The sequence below is a fragment of the Pseudorca crassidens genome, chromosome 7 (genome assembly GCF_039906515.1).
Source record: "Pseudorca crassidens isolate mPseCra1 chromosome 7, mPseCra1.hap1, whole genome shotgun sequence".
Classification (NCBI taxonomy): Eukaryota; Metazoa; Chordata; class Mammalia; order Artiodactyla; family Delphinidae; genus Pseudorca; species Pseudorca crassidens.
Genome location: NC_090302.1, coordinates 504,580 through 525,405, shown reverse-complemented (window position 1 = coordinate 525,405; position 20,826 = coordinate 504,580). Strand labels below are relative to the sequence as shown.

Sequence of the window (20,826 nt, the reverse complement as noted above, 5' to 3'; positions counted from 1 at the left end):
GGAGCTGTTTGGTCACAGGCAGCACCAGGCGCATCTGATGAACTCAAAGGGGAATTTCTCGGGCGGGCTTCAGGGACCCACAGCACCGGGGCGGTGGTAGGGCTGGCAGAGTTGGGGGGCTGCTCTGGCACGAGCCCTTGTGCTGCTTCCCAGGCGGAGGGACAGGGCTCCTGGGACACAGACAGGGTGTGGCCTGTGGAGCTGTGTCCACCTTTACAGCGTTACCCAAGCCATAAGTAGGAAGTCTAGCCACACGCTCGTTAAACTGATACTGGAATAAGGCAGGAAGGCATGCCCACCCCTCAGTTCGGAGCCCTTAGTGGACTGTTTGAAGAAAGGATGGGAGCAGTGGCTGGTCGGTCCTCCTGGCTGCTCCGTGTGAGGACCCTCCCACACCCAGGAAACAGGAGCAGCAGCTCCCAGCCGAGGGCCAGGCACAGCTGGTTGGGGACGTCTTTGCCGACTCCACAGAGCTGGGCCCTGGGACGAGAGCAGCTGAGGGCCGGGAAGCCCTGGGGGCTTCAGGTGAGGGTGGCGCGGAGGGAGGCGACAAGGTCCGGGGAAGCTACAGCACACGGCAGTCACGCTCTGCCTTGTTCCTCGAGGGATGGGGTCGTGGTTTGGAGCAGCCTCGGCCCTGGGTGCTTGGGCGGGACTGGACCGTCTGGGCCCATGGGCAGCGCACGGCCTCGCAGCATCCAGCAGTGTAGGCTCTGGTTGTTCTGAGGGATTGGAAGAACTGATTGAGTCGTGTGTTTGTTATTTATATGATGAAACAGCGTCATTGTTTTATTTCAATAGCTTCATTGAAGTATGGCTGGCAGACTGTGCTATTAAAGTGTACAATTAGATAAATTCTAACCCCAGCCACCATCACACAACCAGGACAGTGGATGTCACTTACCCCTCGGTTTCCTCCTGTGCCTCCTAACCAGCCCCCCTTAACCAGACGTGACCAGCCCACCTGCTTCCTGTCGCGGCCTCGCTTCTCGTAGTCCCATCTGAGCGTGGGCCCCCCTCCCTTTCTGTTGCTGCGAGAGGCCGTCCGCTTGCTTGTCCTGCGCCTGTGGATCATGGCCGGGCTCCCTGGTGGGGCTGTGGCCTTCCTGCTCAGGCGCTGCCACTCCTGTGGGTGCAGCCGTTTCCAGGGTAGGAGGGTCTGGTTCCTTTCCGGTGTCCCCAGCACTTAATGTAGTCGGCCTTACCTTCTTTGGTGAAGGGTCTGTTCAGGTCTTTTGCTCGTTTATTACTGGATTGTTTGGCTTCTTATTCTCTAGTTTGGAGAGTTTTTGTGTATTCTGGATACAAGTCTTTTACCAGATAATGTGTCTCATAAATCCTAGCCATTGTCTTTGGAGGAGCACATGTTTCTAATTTTGGTGAAGTCCAGTTTATCAGTTACTTTTTGTATGAATCATGTGAATTCACTGCCAAACCCATGACCCTAGAGACTGTCTGTGTTTCGATCGCAGTCCCTTAGGTTTAGGTGTTAATGTCCATACGTGGTGTGAGGTAGGGACCAGGCTCTTTCTTCTGGTGTGTGGACCTCTAGCTACTCCAGCAGTGTGTTTAGAAAGCAGCCTTTCTCCCTAGATTGGCTTTGCCCTGTGGCCGGACTCAGTCCTCTGGGTCTTGACCTGGGGTCTGTCTTAGTGCTGGGGTCGTGCTCTCTTGTTGAATGCAGCTTCAGGACCTGTAAGGAGAACCTTCCAGTATTAGCTTCCATTTCTCCCTTCCCAGCTTTATGCTGTTCCTCTCGTGCATTTTACTAAATAAACACCACAGTAGTGTTGTTTATTTAAACAACGGTGACCTTTGGAAAAAGCTATAATAATCCTGGCGTGTCAGCTCCCGTGGTCACCTCTTCCTCAGGTCCGTCCATCCACTGCTGTTTGCTTCTGTGCGTCTCATGTCCGTTAGCATTTCCTGCTGTGCTGGGCGGCTTGTGATGGATTCTTTCAGCTTTTTAATGCCTGCGAAGTCCTTACTTTCCTTCACTTTTTTTTTTTTTTTAATTATTTTTGGCTGCGTTGGGTCTTTGTTGCTGCGCGCGGGCTTCCTCTAGTTGTGGAGAAGGGGGGGCTACTCTTTGTTGTGGTGCGCGGGCTTCTCATTATGGTGCTTGTCTTGTTGCGGAGCACAGGCTCTAGGCGCATGGGCTTCAGTAGCTGTGTCATGTGAGCTCAGTAGTTGTGGCTCACGGACTCTAGAGCGCAGGCTCAGTAGTTGTGGCGCACGGGCTTAGTTGCTCCATGGCGTGTGGGTTCTTCCTGGACCAGGGCTCAAACCTGTGTCCCCTGCATTGGCAGGTGGATTCCCAACCACTTCGCCACCAAGGAAGCCCTTTTCCTTCACTTTTGAAAGGTATTTTGCTGGATATAGAATTGTAACTTGAGAGTTTTTAATTTCAGTACCTGAAACATTCTGCTTTCCTGAGTTCTCACTCGATGCATTTCTAGTGAGAAAGTCTTGGTGGCATCCTTGTCTTCATTTCTCTGTATGTACCACGTCTTTTTTCTTTCAGGTGCTTTTAAGATCGTCTCTTTATCACTGGAGTTCAGCAGTTTGATTATGAGGTGGCTGGTGCTATGTGTGTGCACAAGTGCGCTTAGGCTTCGTGGAGCCCCTTGGGTCTGTGGGTGTGGGGTTTTATCAAGCTGGAAATTTCCTAGTCATTTTTTCCAGTGCTGCTTCTGCCCCTATTCCACTTCTCGAGGCCCCAGGTCCGCGTGTGCCAGGGGGCTTGAAGTTGTTCCACGGCTCACTGAAGCGCTTTTCATTTTCTGAAATTATTTTTACACTCTGGATTTCTGCTCAGCTGGTTTTATTGCTCTGTGTTCAAGCTCACTAGCCTTTTCCTCCACAGCGTCTGTTAAGCTGTTAATTCCATCCAGCGTGCTTTCACGTCAGTCATCATGGTTTTCAGTTCTGAACATTCTGCTTGGGTCTTCTTGGTATTTTCTGAAATGTGTCTCTCCTGAACACACAGTTATTCCAGCTGCTTTGATGCCCTCGTTTGCTGGTCTGTGTCAGTTCTGGGTTTGATTCGTTGGTTTTGCTCCCCATTGTGGGTCACGTTTCCTGCGTCTTTGCACTCCTGGTAACCTTGCGCTGGACACGAGACGTTGCGAATTTACCTTGCTGGGAATTTCTGTGTTCCTGGAACTGTTGTGAGCCTTACTCTGGGTGCAGCAAAGTGACCTAGGAATGGTCTGGTCATTTTGGGTTTCACTTTCTAGGTTTGTTAGGTGGTCTGAGCAGGTCTCGGCCCGAGGCTGCTCATCCCCCCTGTGTGGGGCCAGTGCTGAGCCCTCTACACCTGGCCTCAGGGGTGTGTCCTCCTGGAGGTCCAGGTTTGGAGCGTACAGCCCTCCAGAGGCCTCTTTCCCAGCCCCACAGCCTGCTCTGCAGCCCTGGCTGCCCTGGCCTGGAGCCCGAGAGGAACAGTGAGCAGGTGGCCACAGGCCCCCTTTTGCTCCTCTCGGGGGGGCAGCCTTTCACTGCCTGGTGTCCAGTTCTTCCCTTGCTCCTCTCGGGGGGGCAGCCTTTCACTGCCTGGTGTCCAGTTCTTCCCTTGCTCCTCTCGGGGGCTCAGCCTTTCACTGCCTGGCGTCCAGTTCTTCCCTTGCTCCTCTCGGGGGGGCAGCCTTTCACTGCCTGGTGTCCAGTTCTTCCCTTGCTCCTCTCGGGGGCGCAGCCTTTCACTGCCTGGTGTCCAGTTCTTCCCTTGCTCCTCTCGGGGGGGCAGCCTTTCACTGCCTGGTGTCCAGTTCTTGAAAACTGTTATTGCACACGTTTTGACTGTTCTGTCTTACTCTGGTTCTTTCAGGTGTGGAGGGGGGTAAACCCAGTGTGGTCCCTCTTGCCCCGTCTTTGCTGGAAGCCCCATCAGATGTGTAGGCCTGTCGTAACGTAGCTGGTGGACCTCAGAGAGGCTGGGAGATGGCACAGTCCCCCCGGCAGGAGGGCTTAGGGGCCTGGGAAGTTCTCAGAACCTAATTCTGGTGATAAAGTCACAAATCGTTCTGATGAAGGAAAGGGAAAAGAGGCCCCTCAGGAGACTGCAGTTTCACCTAGGAGCTTGCAGATGTGCAGAAGGTGGAAGCCGGAGGGTAGAGAGCTTCTGAGAGTAATGCCCAGGAGGGGAGGCCAGACAAGCCCCAGCTTTTCAGGACACCCCGGGGCTGACGGCAGGGCCAGCCCTTAGTTTTCTCCGTTGGAAACAGACCGATGATGTCGAGGGTGACAGACACAGACCACTTAGCTCCTGCTTCGCTTCTGTCTTTCCTGAAGTTGGTTAAGCTGGAGGCGTGGGATGTACGCGGGTGTTGGGATGGGGCGCTGGGCAGTGCAGGGGGTGGCCCGGTCGCCCGGAAGTGCTGCGCCCCTTGGTGGTGTGGGCGGCGCCCCAGGGCCCAGGCTGCGCTTTGGTCCCGGTGGTTCCCAAGGGGTCGGCTGTGTGAGCCAAGCACACTCCCTGCCCGCAGAGCAGAAAGAACAGGCAGCAGCGGCCCCATCTCTGAGGCTAACTCAGAGAAAGAGAACTGCTACAGCGTCACTGGTTACGTCCCTGAGGGAGGAAGGGAGACGGGGGGGGGGGGGGGGGGCTGGTGAGCAAGGGAGCGGGGGTGGGGGGTTGGGTGCTGCTCCTTGGGCGGCTGGGCTCCTGGGCTGTCCAGCCGGCCGTGTGGGCGGGCGTGGCTCTCCTCGCGCTGTGTCCCCAGTGTGGCAGGTCGAATGTACGGTGGTTCTTGTTTAGACGTTTTCTTGTTTTTAGGGTTATTCTTCACTGTTATCTTATGTAAGTTGTTTTTTATTTTCCTTCTCTTTCCACATGTATTTGTTCAAAATTGTAGTCTTACTAAGAAGAAACATTGTAGTCCTCTGATAAACTTAATGTGAAAGTTTTGTCATCACGTATGTAATCTACACCTGGGAAACCATATATTTCACATATGGCACAAATATTTTGCGAAGTTTTCTTTGCGTCATTTAAAGTTTTTAGTTTGTCATGAAATAAAATTTTTAATTAATCAAATTTGTCTTTTTCAAATCTTTTTTTTTACTCCCCCCAACACTCTCAAAGAGCCTGGCGACAGGCCCGCAGGCGCTGCTGCCCGGCCTGCAAGGCCGACGGTTCCCGAGGCTCTTTTTCAAATCTTGTACAAGTATTACTCTATCCTGCAATCATAACTGTGTTCCAGAGTCAATATAATTTAAAAAATAAACTATCCCTAGATGTTATATTACTTAACGTGTCGTGTTTAGGGTGGTCTAATTGAGGTTGATGTTTTCTCCTATTTTTAACATATTCTGTACTGTGATAATGTACTTTTTTTTTTTTTTTTTTGTATGCGGGCCTCCCACTGCTGTGGCCTCTCCTGCTGCGGAGCACAGGCTCCGGACGCGCAGGCTCAGCGGCCATGGCTCACGGGCCCAGCCGCTCCGCGGCACGTGGGATCCTCCCGGACCGGGGCACAAACCCGTGTCCCCGGCATCGGCAGGCGGACTCTCAACCACTGTGCCACCAGGGAAGCCCGATAATGTACTTTTATAACGAAAACAAGACAAAATGGAAAGGAAGCCTCTGTCGGGTGGGCCGCGCCGCCCCCTCGGCCTCACGTGCTTGTGTCTTCCGTGCAGGAGGAGAACATCTGCCTGCACTGGGCGGCCTTCTCGGGCTGCGTGGACATCGCTGAGATCCTGCTGGCCGCCAGGTGCGACCTCCACGCCGTGAACATCCATGGAGACTCGCCCCTGCACATCGCCGCCAGGGAGGACCGCTACGCCTGTGTCGTGTGAGTGGCTCCGGGTGCTCTGGGGACTTTCTGTGGCGGACGAGGCTCTTCTGTTCACGCCTGCAGTCAGCGTGGCTTCGGGAGGATCGTGGTGAAAATCCCCAAATACGCAGGTCACACGTGGAGCGGAGCCCCGTCCTAACACCTCTGCTCGGGGCCAGAGGAGCGGCACCCACGGGAGGGCTGGAGGGCCAGCTGGGAGCCCACCACCACCACCGGAAGCCCCTCCTGCATCACTTTTGCCCGTTGCCGTCAGGTCCAGAGCCTTTGCTCTGCTCCTGGCGGTAGCTCAGGGAGGAGTGGCCCCCACTTCTCATCTCATGGGGGCCTGGGACTAGGGGATGCCCCTGTGGTGGGGCCCTCGGCCTCTCAGATAGGGACCTTGGGGGCACAGGGCTCTGGCGCACCATCTGGCCCTGACTGGGTCAGGCCTCGGATTGCCTACTGGGCGTTAACTGAGTACGTGGCCGGCTAGGCATTGCTGCCCTTTTCATCCTGAGGGTGCCTTTGAACGGAAAAGCCAAGAAAAATCAACTACCATCCCTAGTTATTTACATGCTCTTCCCTTCGAGGAAAAGGAGAACTTTTGACAGTAAACGGGGGAGAAGAGTAATGATACCTGTCCGTGGTGAGCAGAAGCACCGGCCGGTGAGCTGGTTCATCTGAAAGCGGATGCCGTTTCCTCCTTATTTTTACTGATCGTTGTCATCGTGCGAAGCTCATCCTTGTATCTTTTGACTTAAGATCTGAATGTTCTGTGTACCTGCGTTTCCCTCCAGCCTCTTCCTGTCCCGGGACTCCGACGTCACACTGAAGAATAAGGAGGGGGAGACGCCCCTGCAGTGCGCCAGTCTCAACTCGCAGGTGTGGAGCGCCCTGCAGATGAGCCAGGCGCTGCGCGATGCAGCCCCTGACAGGCCTGCCCTGGTGGAGAAGACGGTGAGCAGGTGAGGAGCACGAGGCAGGGCCTGCCTCCGGGCGGGGTTGAGGGTCGGAGCGGAAGCCTCTCTGGGCTGGGCCAGGGCTCACCGGGAAAGCTGACGGCCCCTTCCTGCGGCAGAGACATCGCTCGGGGCTATGAGCGAATCCCCATACCGTGTGTCAACGGTGTGGACAGCGAGCCGTGCCCCAGCAACTATAAGTACGTGTCTCAGAACTGTGTGACGTCCCCCATGAACATCGACAGGAACATTACCCACCTGCAGGTCAGCGGTGGGGGGGCCCTGCTGTGGGATGTTGCCTCTGCGGCCCCCAGAGCAGCCTGGGCAGCGGGGAGGGGTGCCCTCAGGGCCGCAGTGGCTCTGCCCTGGTCTTTCCCCTCCTGGGGCTGTGCCCACCCAGTGTCTGAGCCTCCTTTCCTCCTTTGGGTCCCTCCCCAGCCCCTCCTGCGAGCCCCCGAGGCCTCGTGCCTGAGCGTTCTCTCCACACCCTCCTTCCTGAGGGGCTGCACGCCCCCCGTGTCCTCAAGAGTCAGAATTTTGAGGATTGTCACTGGAGTTGTGAACAGCACTGGGGGGCGGGGCGGGGCTCCGTCTGACACGCCCCTCCCTCCAGTACTGCGTGTGCATCGACGACTGCTCCTCCAGCAACTGCATGTGCGGCCAGCTGAGCATGCGCTGCTGGTACGACAAGGTGAGCCTGCGTGGGGGCCTGGCTGGGGAGGAGCGACAGAGGCCACCAGGGGATAGGGGCAGGACCGAGGCCGGGTACTGGGGATGGAGCCAGCATTCTCTGTGGGCCCTGGGGGTGGCCAGAGGGAACTGACTGGGCGGCAGAGGTGGCCATCCCTGAGCCTGGCCTGGAGGGAGCCGAGGAGAGAAGGGCTCCCAAGGCCGGTTTCTGAGACGAGAGCCCTCCCTGGCTTTGGTTTGGGGAGTTCAGGGTGTCCTGGAATGGAGAGGGCACACAGGCCCGGCATGGAGGCCACTGGCACAGAGTCAACATTACAGCAAAGGGGGCGTCAAGAGTGTCGTCCAAACAAGAGGCTCAGGTGTCGTGGGCAGGACTGGCGGGGCTCAGGTCTCCTGGTGTTTCCTGCGAAGCCTGGCCGTGCTGAGAGGGGGCAAGCTCTTCACTGTTCAGAGCAGCCACTGGAGCTGGCAGGGCCTCGGACGCGGCTGCACAGCCTGGGCTCAGCCCAGCGTCTCTGCTGCGTCTCGGGTGTCGGACAGAAAAGCGGTGACAGGTCCCTCGGGAGCTGGGGGTTTGCAGAGTGGCAGGTGGTGCTGGCAGGGGGTCCAGGCTGGAGGCTGCAGAGCAGGAGTCCAGGGGCCCACGAGCTGATGGCCTCAGGGAGGCTGAGAGAGGATGACGGGGATGGGGGGAGGTCGACTGGGGCAGAGAGGCTGGCCACAGTCAGGGACCAGGGAGAGCTGTCCCAGAGGTTTCCAAAAGCCATGTAGATTCCTGGCCAGAGACTTTGCGTGGCCTTGGACAAAGCCTGAGCGTGTGGCCTTACCCTGTCCTCCCAGGTGTGGAGTTTGGCCAGAAACCATGCTTTCTGGGGCGGTGTTTTGATTTGAGGAGGCATGTTGGTGTCAGTTACTTAGCCCTCGCTACGCGTCTGTCCGCAGGATGGCCGGCTCCTGCCCGAGTTCAACATGGCGGAGCCGCCCCTGCTCTTCGAGTGCAACCACGCCTGCTCCTGCTGGAGGACCTGCCGGAACCGCGTCGTGCAAAACGGCCTCAGGTGAGGTGCCGCGGGCTGGCGCCAGGGTCTCCGTGGTAAAGTTTGAAAGCAGTCAAGTCCCTTGGGCAGCTCTCTAGTTTCACGTGTGTGTCCACAAACGGGAGCAGCGTGTGTTTAGCGTGTGTGTGTTTGCACGTGGAGGTGGCTTTCTCGGAGCCCTCGGCCTCTGCTGATGTTATAGAGGTTGACGTAAAGAGTGGAAGCCTTCCATGTTTCCTACCCGCTCAGACTTGGGTTCAGGTCAGACGGCCCGAAGGCAAGAGGCAGGCTTGCCAAGAGCTGTGTGGTCCAAGCTCACGAGGTCCTGATCTGGTGTGAACACTCATGTGCTTCCCTCATACCCACGTACTGAGTCTCATGTAAAACATGTTGCCACTTGGTACTCGGGCACTTGGTTCACTGACCACCCAGAGCCAGACCCTGGGGTTCTGGTCATGAAACTTCCCTCCGTGAACATGCTCGAGAGTTGGAAAATCAAAGGTCACGAGGGAGGATTTGTATCCTATGTAAGTTTATACGGTATCTTGGGGTCTATTAATATCAGTGTAACCTTACAGCACTTGTGACCAGCCCATACTTCTGTGTCCTGGCGTGTGGCAGAAAGGCCTTGGGTGTGAGGACAGACACGCCACTGGACACACAAATGGCTGGCGGGATGCCCTAGCTCTCGGGGCCTGGGAGGGGCCCCGCAGCTGCCCCCAGGGGCCAGCTCAGCCCTGTGGTTGGCACGCTGCCCGAGCTCGCCTGCGTTGCAGCCTGGGACCAGCGGGCCTGCTAATAACCCCTTTGGTCCTCGTCACACGTTGGCGATGAGGGCACTGAGGCTCAGGGAGGGCCGGGGGCCGTGTTCCACGCGCTGACCTCAGGCTGGTGTCTGAGGTTCCCCTGCCTCCTGAGGGTGTGAAGGACGCTGTGAGTGGCGCCTTGGTGCAGGGGCGCGGTTGGGGTGGGGTAACTCTAGGTGTCACTGCTGCATTGCATGCGAAGTTCTAACGCATCTCCAGACGTGAAAGTTGTATTTTCTGTGTTTTTTACTCCTGTCACTTGTGTGGTAACATGAGTGTGAGCTGAGTGTGGTGGAACGTGGCCGTGAGTGGCTGATCCTGTTTTCCAGGACGAGGCTGCAGCTCTATCGGACGCAGAACATGGGCTGGGGCGTGCGGTCCCTGCAGGACATCCCACTGGGCACCTTTGTTTGCGAGTAAGTGAGGGCCCGGTCAGCCCAGGGCTGCTGCTGTCACGGGGGAGGGTGCGACTAGGAGTGCACACTGGCCAGTGGGGGGCCCCACGCTCACCGGGGAGGGGCTGCCTGGGCCTGGCTGTGTGCTCACGCTGCGGGCAGCCCCCGCCCACCTCTGCGTTTCTGCCTGCACTTTCTCACCAGCTCATAACTTATTTCAGAAGATCCATCAGCACTTCATGACGTGTAGGGGATGATCATTTTGGACCCCTGGTCAGATAGAGGGTTTCTGTGTCATCATTTTCTGGGACCCGGATGAAGTCCCTGTTCAGTCACAGGCAGAATTCTCAGTCATGTGGGCTCTGTCAGGGCCCCTGTGCCCTGCGTCTGGGTCCTGGGGGACATGCGCCTGTCACGTTTTCGTCTGCCTCCGCCTCCGCAGGTATGTCGGGGAGCTCATCTCTGACTCGGAAGCTGACGTGCGTGAGGAAGATTCTTACCTCTTTGACCTTGACAACAAGGTAACGCGTCCTGAGGGGTTGGGCGTAGAGCTGATGGGACTGTGCCACGTGGAGGGGCCTGCTGGCGGGGCCCGGGCTGGTAAGGAGGCTCGCCCGCCAGACTGGCGCTGGGTCCCTGATCCCAGAGGTCCTGAGCTTGCCCAGCGAGCCTCGCGTGAGAGTGTGGGACCTCGGACATGTCCCTCCAGCCTCTGAGCCCCACCTTCCTTCTCAGCAAGGGTGAGGACCGCCAAGAGGCTCGGGGGCCATGTGCACGGGGGTCGAGCCTTCGAGTGGAGTGAGGGTCACACTTGTGAACAGGGTGGGTGCGTCTCTCTGTGACCCCGGTGCCCTCCCAGGTGTGGGTAGAAGAGCTGGACCCTGGCTTCATCCGCTCCGGGCCCTGGTTCCCAGGGCAGTTTCTGAGCCATCGCAGGCTGCCCTGTCCTGCCTTGTCCTGGCTCCCAGGGTTGCTCCTTAATTCAAAAATTGCTGACTTCAGACCTTCTAAGAACTCGCCATCGCTGCCAGTGGGAGGGAGTTCAGGTGGAGGCGGGGAAACAAGTACTCTGTTCCCCGCAGCAGCTGCGAGACCCCTGAACAGCCACCTGTAGGTCGGGTGAAGCCAGGCGCTCCCCTTCCCGTGCCTGCCACTCTTGGCTGTGTCTTCAGAGCGCCCTGCTCATCGCCTGACCCCGCGCTGCCCCTGCAGCCACACCCTAAGGGGTCAGCATTTGTGAGACAAGTGTCTGGAAGAGGAGCCTGTGTTCCTGGAGGTTGCAGCCTGGGGCGCGGCTCTAGCCCAGGGCCGTGGGGCCAGGCCTTCCCCATGGCACCGCGGCCATCTGCCCGGCCTGTGCGCGCGTGCGCGTGTGTGTGTGGCGGGGGGGCACTGCAGCCGGGCCGGGTTTCCTGCCCACCTGTGTCTGCTGAGCAGTTTGCCTCTTACTGGTTTGCAGCAGTTCTTTCCATGTTCTGGATCAGTGCTCTTTCCTGACATTTGACTTGCAGATATCTTCCCTCTGTGGCTTGTTTACTTCCTGACGATGTCTTTTAATGAACAGAAGTTCTTATTTTTACTCTCCTCCAACTTTGCAGTCTTTTTCTGTATACAGGTGGGTTTCTATAACGTCCAAGACAAGTCTTTCCAAAACCCAGCTCACAAAGATACACATTTATATTGTTTCCCAGAAGGTGCTGAAGGGGGTCAAGCTTTATTTTTTTCCCTGTATTGACATCTGTGTGACTGAGCACCATTTGTTGGAAAGATTGTCCTTTCCCCACCCCTCAGCAGTGCAGATTTTGTCATATATCAGGTGTCTGCGAGACCTTGGATTGGCCTCTGTCTGCCGACTGCCTTGGGCAGCCTGTACCGTATTAGTTATCCTAGTTTACCTCCCCTTACCTTGGGGTTCTTGGGAGTGTCTGCTCTTCTTGGTCTCTCAAAGTTTCCGTATAAGTTTTAAAATCAGCTTGACAAGTTCCACAAAACTCCTGTAGGGATTTGATTGCATAGCATTGAACCTGTGAGCCAGATTAGATCATGGCATCGAACCTGTAAACCTCATTAGGGATCATAGTATTGACCCGTGAACCAGGTTAGGATCAGAGCAATGACCTGTGAACCAGGTTAGGGTCAGAGCATTGACCCATGAATAAGGATAAGGATAGGGTCAGAGCACTGACCTGTGAACCCAGTTAGGGTCAGAGCATTGACCTGTGAACCAGTTAGGGTCAGAGCACTGACCTGTAAACCAGGATAGGGGCAGAGCTTTGAACCTGTGAATCCAGTTAGGGTCACACCATTGACCTGTGAACCAGTTAGGCTCAGAGCACTGACCTGTGAATCCGGTTAGGGTCATAGCGTTGACCTGTGATGGTTCGCTGGGCCATCTGCTCCTTCCCGTTGGGAGTGGTGACCCAGATAGCCGTGCGGGGCTGTGTGCTGGCCTGCGGGTGGACCCGCTGGTTCTGGGTTTTATGGCCAGGAGTGCACCTGCGGTGGATTTTCAGACTTGACTTCTGTGGATGTGAGTCTTTGTTTCTCTCGGTAAATTCTTGGGGGTGGAATTACTGCCGTCTGGTGAGTGTTCACTTACTGACTTTAGAAGAAACGGCAAACAGTTTCCGGAGGGCTTGTTCCCCCCACACTCGCCAGCAGGAAAGGGCAGCTCAGACACTAATTTTGATGCCCCGTGATGGCAGCATCTTTTTTTTTAAATAATTTTTATTGGAGTATAGTTGCTTTACCATGTTGTGTTTCTGCTGTACAGCAAAGTGAATCAGCTATACATATACATATATCGCCTTTTTTTTGGATTTCCTTCCCATTTAGGTCACCACAGAGCACTGAGTAGAGCTCCCTGTGCTATACAGCAGGTTCTCATTAGTCACCTATCTTATACACAGTAGTGTGTGTATGTCAGTGCCAATCTCCCAGTTCATCCCACCCTCCCTTCCCCCCCTTGGGGTCCATATGTTTGTTCTCTACGTCTGTGTGTCTATTTCTGCTTTGCAAATAAGTTCATCTGTACCATTTTTCTAGATTCCACATATAAGCAGTATTATATGATATGTTTTTCTGACTTACTTCACTCTGTGTGAGTCTTTGGGTCCACCCACATCTCTGCAAATGACACTATTTCGTTCCTTTTTATGGCTGAGTAATATTCCACTGTATGCACCACATCTTCATTATATGGCAGTGTCTTTTCACAGCTTAGTGGCTTCCTTACATCTTCGTTCGTGGAGAAGTTTTAAAAATGTATTGTGGGTTGTTCCGTCGGGCCGCTTGTCGTAAGAGCTCTTCACAAGCCCTGAATGGTACCCTTTGTCCAACGTGTGTTGTGAGTATTTCCCTCCTGCCTTTCCTTCCTCTTCACAGAACAGAAAACGTTTTTAATGGTTTAGTGCTTTATGTGTCCTAAGAAATCTTTGCTGCAAGGTTGTGAAGATTTTCTCTTTTCTCTAGAATTTTTGTATTTTAGCAGAATTACATTTAGATCTATGATCTGTTTCAAGAACTTTTGTATATGGTTTATTTTTTTCGCTTAACATATTTTTTTTGGTGAGATCACTTAAGTTCTATTCTCTTAGCAAATTTCGGCTGTACAAAACAGTGTCATCAACTGTAGTCACCATGTTATACATTTGATCCTCAGACCTTTTTCATTTTATAAATTTACTGTCTCCCTGTTTCCCCCACTCCTCACCCCCTGGCAACCCCTATTCTACTCGGTTTCCATGAAAGTTTGCCTTAAAAAAAAATAGTAAGAGGCCACATAAAGTGACACCATGCCGTCTTTGTTATTTGCTGGCTTATCTCAGATGATGCCCTTGAGGTTCATCCATATTGTCCCAAATGGCAGGATTGCCTTTTTTTTTTTTAAGGCTGAATAGTATTCCACTGTATGTGTGTGCCACATTTTCTTATCCATTAATGGACACTTGGTTATTTCCGTATCTTGGCTGCTGTGAATAATGCTGCAGTGGACATGGGGGAGCAGATATCTCTTCAAGGTTGTGGTTTTGTTTCCTTCGTAAATGTCCTGGAGTGGGATCGCTGGATCACACGGTAGTTCTGTTTTCACCTTCTTGAGGAAGCTTCATCCACACTGTTGTCCACAGTGGCCGCACCGATTTACCTCCCCCCCGCAGTGCACCGAGGGCTCCCTTTTCTCCACACCCTCGCCAGTGCTTCTTGTCTTTTTGATGACGTCATTCTGACAGGTGTGAGGTGATTAATCATTGTGGTTTTGATGTGCATTTCTCTGATGATTAGTGATGTGGAGCATCTTTTCATGTACCTGTTGGCCATCTGTGTGTCTTCTTTGGAAAGATGATTATTCAGTTCCTCTGCCCATTTTTTAAATTGGCTTTTTTTTTTTTTGCTACTGAGTTGTGTGAGTTCTTTATATATTTTGGATAATAACCCCTTATCAGACACATGGTTTGCAAATATTTTCTCCCATTCGGTAGCTGCCTTTTTCTTTCTTTTTTGCCGCACGTCTCGGCTTACAGGATCTTAGTTCCCCGACCAGGGAGTGAACCTGGGCCTATGGCAGTGAAAGCGCTGAGTCCTAACCCGTGGACCACCAGGGAACACCTGGTACCTGCTTTTTCATTTTGTTGATGGTTTCCTTTGCTGTGCAGAAGCTTTTTAGTTCAGTGTAGTCCACTTGTTTACTTTTGCTTTTGTTGTCTTTGCTTTTGGTGTCAAATCCAAAAAATCATTCAAGACCAATATCAAAGGGCTTCCCACCTCTGTTTTCTTCTAGAAGTCTCACGGTTTCAGGTCTCACGTTTTGCATTGATTTTTGTTTTTGGTGTAAGATAGGGGTTGAGGTTCCCTTTTGTCCATGTGAATGTAAAGTCTCTACTTGCACTATTGAAAGTAGGTCTGTCTGGACTATGTTTTTTTCCTTTGATTTATTTGCCAATCCGTAACCTACATCACTCTGTCCCGATCACAGGCACACCTCGGAGATGCTGCGGGTTCAGTTCCAGACCAGCAACACAGTGAATATTACAGTAGAGCGTATTACAGTACACACTTTTTTTTTTTTTTTTTGGTCCCAGTGCATCTAAAAGTCATGTTTATACTATAGGCTATTAAGTGTACAATAGCATTATCTTATAAAAATAATGTATATACCTTAATCAAAAGATGCTTTATTGCTAAAAAATGCTAACCATCATCTGAGCCTTCAGCGGGTCATAGTAGTAACATCAAAGCTCACTGACCACAGATACCGTAACAAATACAGTAGTACTGAAAACGTTTAAAATACTACGAGAATTACCAGAATGTGACGGAGACAGGAAGTAAGCAGATACTGTTGGAAGAATGGAGCCCGCAGACGCACTGGATGCGGTGTCTGCAAAGTTCAGCAAACCAGGGTGCGCCGGTACGGCTGTGAGACTAAACCCTGAAACCAGGTCGCGTTGTGCTCAGACCCTGTTTCCTCCAAAAGCCGTTTCACCTTTTCTGTGTCCTTTGCATTTCCCTGTAGATTCTGGAATCAGGGCATCAGTCCAGGAAGCCGCGGCCGGAGCCCTGCTGGGGTTGCCTCCCGTTTGTTGCTGAGTTTAGGGCGTCGGCGTCTGCACAGCGTTAGGTCTCCTGGTCCCTGGTGTTGCGTCCAGGTGTCCGCAGAGCTTGCGGGCTCTCAGGGTGTAGATCTTACCCGTGTTCCCTTAAGTTTATTCCCAAGTATTCCATGCTCTTATGCTTTCGTAAACAGTGTTGCTGTTCACTTCGTTGTCTGATTGTTGCTAGGATATGGAAATACTTGGTTTTTTGTATATCGACCTTGCTAAATCCACTTGTTAATTCCAGTAGCTTTTTTGACGATTCTCTAGGATTTTCTGTATGCATAACTGTGTCATGTGTGAGTAAAGACAGCTCTACTTCTTCCTTGCCCTTCTGAGTCTGTGCTGAGAGCCTGGCTGGGGTCTCAGCAGTGGGAGGGGACAGCCTTGCCTGTCTCTGTCAAGGGAAAAGCATTCATTCTTTGAACACTAAGTGTGATGTGAGCTGTGAGCTTTTTGTAGATGCCCTCGTAGAAGTGTTCTGGTGCTGACTTGTTTACTGAGGCCTAATTTATATGCAGGAAATTCACCCATTTATGTGTCCAGCTCTGTTGGTTTTGACAGGCGTCTCCTTGTTCCTGCCCCATCAGTGATCTCAGGGTCCTCTGCTCAGGGTCACCCAGGCCGTCCAGGCGTGGTCCGGCTGCGTCTTTTCTGGACCTTGGACCTCGGAGTCCTCGGGCTCACATGCTGGTTGTCAGAACGCAAGTTCTTGGCTGCAGGACTGAGGTCCAGCCGGGGCTCTGTCTGCTCCCAGGGGCCCCAAGCACACAGCCCCCTTCTTGAAGGCCAGCAGGAGAACCATGCACGGTGTGATGTGATCGCGGGAGTGGCTTTCGTGAGAAGCGAGTCACAGGTTGCCCAGGGGGTGGGGTTCTGTGAGCGAGCGAGGCTGGGGTGAGCACCACTGCACCGAGATTTGCAGACCAGCTCTCGGGGACACCCGGCCCCTCTGTCCCTGCCGTTTGCCGTTTCCAGAATGTCGTACGGGTGGATTCCCACGGCACATGGCCTCTGGGTCTGGCCCTCTCCCTGGTGGAGGGAACCTCTGGGGGCTCGTCTGCGGTGTCACGTGTTTGTGTTGGTTGGGTCATCACTGCTCCGTCGTGTGGATACCCCTCAGGCTGCTCCTCCATCCACCGCAGACGCACTTGGGCTGTTTCCAGGTGTTGGCGGTTAGCGCAGCTTTTGAGAGCATTCATGTCAGGCTTTGGGTGGATGTGTCCTCATCCCCTGGGGCCGCGTGGTGGTGACTGGCAGCTTCATGGGAGGCTCGGCCATGTCCCTGGCACACGTGTCCCAAGCATCTGGAGAGTCCTGGCAGGAGGGCAGGTCCAGTGCTGGCTGCTCCTTTGTGGTGGGGAGCAGGGTCCTGGTGTTGGACCATTTCAGTGCTCTTGTAAATGGCATTTTTTCCCCTGATTTAGTTGCTTGACACATAGAAATAGTTACTTTTTTCCAACTAATTTTTTTTTTTTTTTTTGCTGTACGCGGGCCTCTCACTGTTGTGGCCTCTCCCATTGCGGAGCACAGGCTCCGGACGCGCAGGCTCAGCGGCCATGGCTCACGGGCCCAGCCACTCCGCAGCATGTGGGATCTTCCCGGACCGGGGCACGAACCTGTGTCCCCTGCATCGGCAGGCGGACTCTCAACCACTGCACCACCAGAGAAGCCCCCAACTAACTTTTAACTCTGTGACCTGTTAAACTCACTGACTAGATGTAGCATTTATTTGTGAGTTCTCTTCTCAGTGGACACGATCGTGTCATCAGCACACGGTCCCCTCCCGGCCGGGCCGCTGTGCCTGCCTTGGTGGAGAAAAGCTTCCAGAACCCAGGCTCCCACGGGCGCTGGTGCTCAGAGCTCTGTCCCTAGTCCACCAAGAGTGACCTGGATTGACGTTAGGCTGTGTTCAGTGTTTTTCTGCATCTGCTGAAATGCCCCTACAATCTCTCTTGTACTTACTGTAGTAACATGGTGGATAATCTGATTTTATGGGCCATTGTTGGGCCATCATTACTGGTTTGTAATCTCACGCCTGCTTCAGCACGGGGCGTTGTGCTGCCGGTGGTCGGCCTGCACTGGCCCATAGGCTGGCCTGCATGTGTCCCCAGAGCCTGCCCCCGACCATCTGGCACCGCTAGCATCTGTGCCTGTGGGTCTGTGTCTAGTGTCTGGGGGTTTCCTGCTTATTTTCATTCTGTTTGCCCATTGCCCCTTGTTCCTGATGAGTTTTTGTTTGGGTTCCAAACTCTGTATTTGCAAACCTGCCTGAAGAAATGCATTGAGGCTTCAGAGCCCTCATCTGGAATCACTCGGTCCATTTGTGGGAACGAGGGTGGTTCGGGGCTGAGCTGCAGCCGCCAGCCTCTCCGAATCTAGCCCAGCCTCCCCTGCAGTGACCCTCGCCCTGGGGTGCAGCCCTCAGGGTCCCACCTGTAGCAAGGAAGGTTCGCAGGGCCCTAGCCCCCCGGCCTCATGCCCGCTGTGCAGCACAGCTAGGAACGCCAGCCGCTGAGCTCGACCCCCGTGGAGGAGCCTTCCCGGAGCGTCCGCTCCTTCATGAGGCGTTTTCTTTGTTGCTTTTTCTGAAATGTTCTGTCAGGCTGTCTCGAGTCTCCGCAGACCAGGCAGCTTGCCTGACCACAGGTCGGCGCTCTGATTCTCACCAACATCCTTTGACAGATGGGGCATGTGCGGACGCTGTCCAGGGAGGGGCGGAGGGGGCGTTCCTGGGGGCCCCACACAGGCCTCTCCATGTTCCCCGCTTACCTGTCTGGGAGGAGCTTTCTGTCTCCAGACTGCTCTGGCTGGTGCTTCTGTAAAAACACTGCAGATTCCAAGCCCATTTCTTAATTATCAGATTCTAAGACGTGGAGTTACCCTGTCTGATTGCTGTGCTTGTTTCTCAGCTCCTCCCCTGAGCAGCTCCTGGACCCCTGCCAGCCCCTGGCCCCCATAGGGACATCTCTCCAATGGCCACCGTCTCTCCTCCCGTTGCTGCGACCGCTGCCTTTGACCCCTGGCCTTTCCGTCTCTTCAGCCCCGCACACCGGGCTGTGCCCCTGGGAGGGTCCTGGCAACCCGAGTGCCGCTGACTCTGGGCCCTCAGCCCCGGCCCCCAGCTGTGTGGGTCTCCTGCTTGCTCTGGTCCACTCCTCCTGGGCCCGAGCAGGTAGCCCTCTTCAGTCTTACCCCATGGGTCTTTCGTTCTGGGCACGTAAAAAGCCACGGATGCAGCACGTCCCCCGGCCGTTCCAGCTCAGGCCTGTGTGTCCCCGAGTGTTGGCATGTCAGAGTGCCCATACCCACTGGGCCATCTGCCCGTGCCTCGCTCCCCCACCCACCATTTGAGGCATCAGGAAACTTTCCGGTTCTGCCTTCCAGGTATTTCCTGGGTCTGATCACCTGTCCTCATGCTGCTGAGTCTGTCCCTCTCCTTGCTGTTCTGAAACCTTCCAAACACCTGCTCTGTCCCCATCTCCTCCCGCTTCAAGCCTCTTCTCGAGTCCCCTGGTTAACCCGGGTGCCCTCACGCCCTCAGCCTCTCAGAGTCACGATGTGGGTGGCTCGTGTGGGCGTGGGGCTCCCTCCCCACAGTATTTTTGCCTCAGAACCAGGTGTGGGTGGTTTCTGGATCAGAGAAGCTTTAAAAAGGCAGCACATACATCTGAAAGGACGCATCTTAAAGACCGAGAAAGGCTGCTTGTCGCAGGAGGGACGCAGGGTCCTCATAGAGGGGAATGGTCAGGTCTTCAGGATGGGTGGCCCCCGCTTGGTGCAGGCCGGTGACCAAGGGCTCAGGACGTAACTCCTGGGAAGTGTGGGCAGCATGGCGGGGGCCCAAGGCCAGGGGCCAGTGGGCAGAACCCCCTCTTGTCCCCCAGGAAGCCTTGGTGTCCCTGGGGGGCCACCTGTGGGTCCTGCAGGCTCTGGGCGGGGTCTCCATGCAGGACCCTTACAGGGACTCCCCTTAGGGACCCAGGGGGGAGGGGGTGTCTGGGCCGCCTCGCGCCCCTGGGTGGTAGAGGCGGTGTCCGCAGGGCCCTTCGCTGCTTGGGGTCCAGCCCCGGGCCTCCTTCCTTCGTCACACGGGCACCTGCTTCTCACCCACCCCTTTCTGCTGCTCCTTTAGTCTCTTGTTCAGCTTAGGAAAAAAGAAAAGAGAAAAAGTGAAAACATGTTTCACTTCCTCCAAGGATTTCTTACTCTTGTCTTTATGGATAAAGACACAGAAAGGGGGAGAAAATCAGTATAGTTGAGGCTCTTCCCTGGCCCCTGGCCCCCTGGCCGCTGGCGTGAGGGTCAGACCGCAGTGGCCGACGGCATGGTGGTGCTCCGGGGGGTCTGCTTGCTGCTCGCTCAGGGGTTCGGTTCTGGGTGGGTGTCCTCGCCGTGTGGCCCCTCTGACTTTGGGTCGATCTTGTGCTCTGGATCCTTCCAGAGAAAACTCTTTCCCACGGCTCGGATGGTTAGACCAGGCCCCTTTCTCACGGTCAGCTCAGCCCCTTCTGCCCTGTGTTGTTACCGCGGCAGCAATGCCAGAGGCATGGTTGGGACCCCGGTCCCGGGGCTCCTCTCTGTCCTGAAGGGTCTGTGGTTTTCTGAGTCCCCTCGTGAGCGACCTGGCAGCTTCCCTCCCGCTGTCCCACTGCCCCTCAGCCCCTCAGCTCCCAAGCAACTCTGCCCCGCTGCCCCTCTGCCCCTTTGCCCCCTGCCTCTCTGCCCCCCTGTCCCTCTGCCCCTCTGTCCCTCTACACCTCTGCTCCTCTGTCCCTCTACCCCTCTACTCCTCTGTCCCTCTACTCCTCTGCCCCTCTGCCCCTCTGTCACTCTGCCTCCCGTCCCTCTGTCTCCTGTCCCTCTGCTCCTCTGCTCCCCTGTCCCTCTGCCCTCCGTCCCTCTGTCTCTCCGCCCCCCTGTCCCTCTGCCCTCCGTCCCTCTGTCTCTCCGCCCCCCTGTCCCTCTGCCTCCCGTCCCCGTGTCCCTCTGCCCCTCTGCCCCCCGTCCCTCTGTTCCCCTTTCCCGTCTGTCCTCCTGCCCAGTGCCCCCTGCATCTCCCACTCCTGCTAAGTTGTATCCCTGCTTCTCCATCACCAGGTCCCTGGGGAGTTGTGCTGCCCAGTGGTCCTTACAGGACCATGTGGCCCCTTAGCCACCCCACGTGGTTCCCATAATGCTGTCCTCCTCTGTCCTGGTGCTGACAGCATCAGAGCGTCGGATGGGACGGTGCCAGCCACATAGATTATCCATGTTTGTGCTCGTTTTCACCCCTGGAGTTGAAGCCCCAGGAGGGAGGGGGAGGAGAGGGTGGCGTCCGCTGCGTGGCAGTGGCGGTGCCCACGCCTGCCCTCCTGGGACGCTCAGTGCGTGTCTCCCCCAGGATGGAGAGCTGTACTGCATCGATGCGCGTTTCTATGGCAACGTCAGCCGCTTCATCAACCACCACTGCGAGCCCAACCTGGTGCCTGTGCGCGTCTTCATGTCCCACCAGGACCTGCGCTTCCCCAGGATCGCCTTCTTCAGCACCCGCCTGATCGAGGCCGGGGAGCAGCTGGGGTAGGTGCC

The 20,826-nt window shown here is 55.2% G+C and overlaps 1 protein-coding gene across 8 annotated transcripts in view; it reads left to right on the top strand.

Moving 5' to 3' along the window:
* EHMT1 (euchromatic histone lysine methyltransferase 1) overlaps positions 1-20,826 on the top strand; it is a 146,617-nt gene that overhangs the window by 122,919 nt on the left and 2,872 nt on the right. For all 8 annotated transcript variants that reach the window (XM_067742485.1, XM_067742484.1, XM_067742482.1 and 5 more), the window contains 8 exons: positions 5,644-5,798; positions 6,578-6,745; positions 6,859-7,003; positions 7,353-7,430; positions 8,372-8,487; positions 9,602-9,688; positions 10,110-10,188; positions 20,642-20,817. In XM_067742485.1, the coding sequence (XP_067598586.1) occupies positions 5,644-5,798; positions 6,578-6,745; positions 6,859-7,003; positions 7,353-7,430; positions 8,372-8,487; positions 9,602-9,688; positions 10,110-10,188; positions 20,642-20,817 (1,004 nt within the window). The remainder of the gene's footprint in view (positions 1-5,643; positions 5,799-6,577; positions 6,746-6,858; positions 7,004-7,352; positions 7,431-8,371; positions 8,488-9,601; positions 9,689-10,109; positions 10,189-20,641; positions 20,818-20,826) is intronic.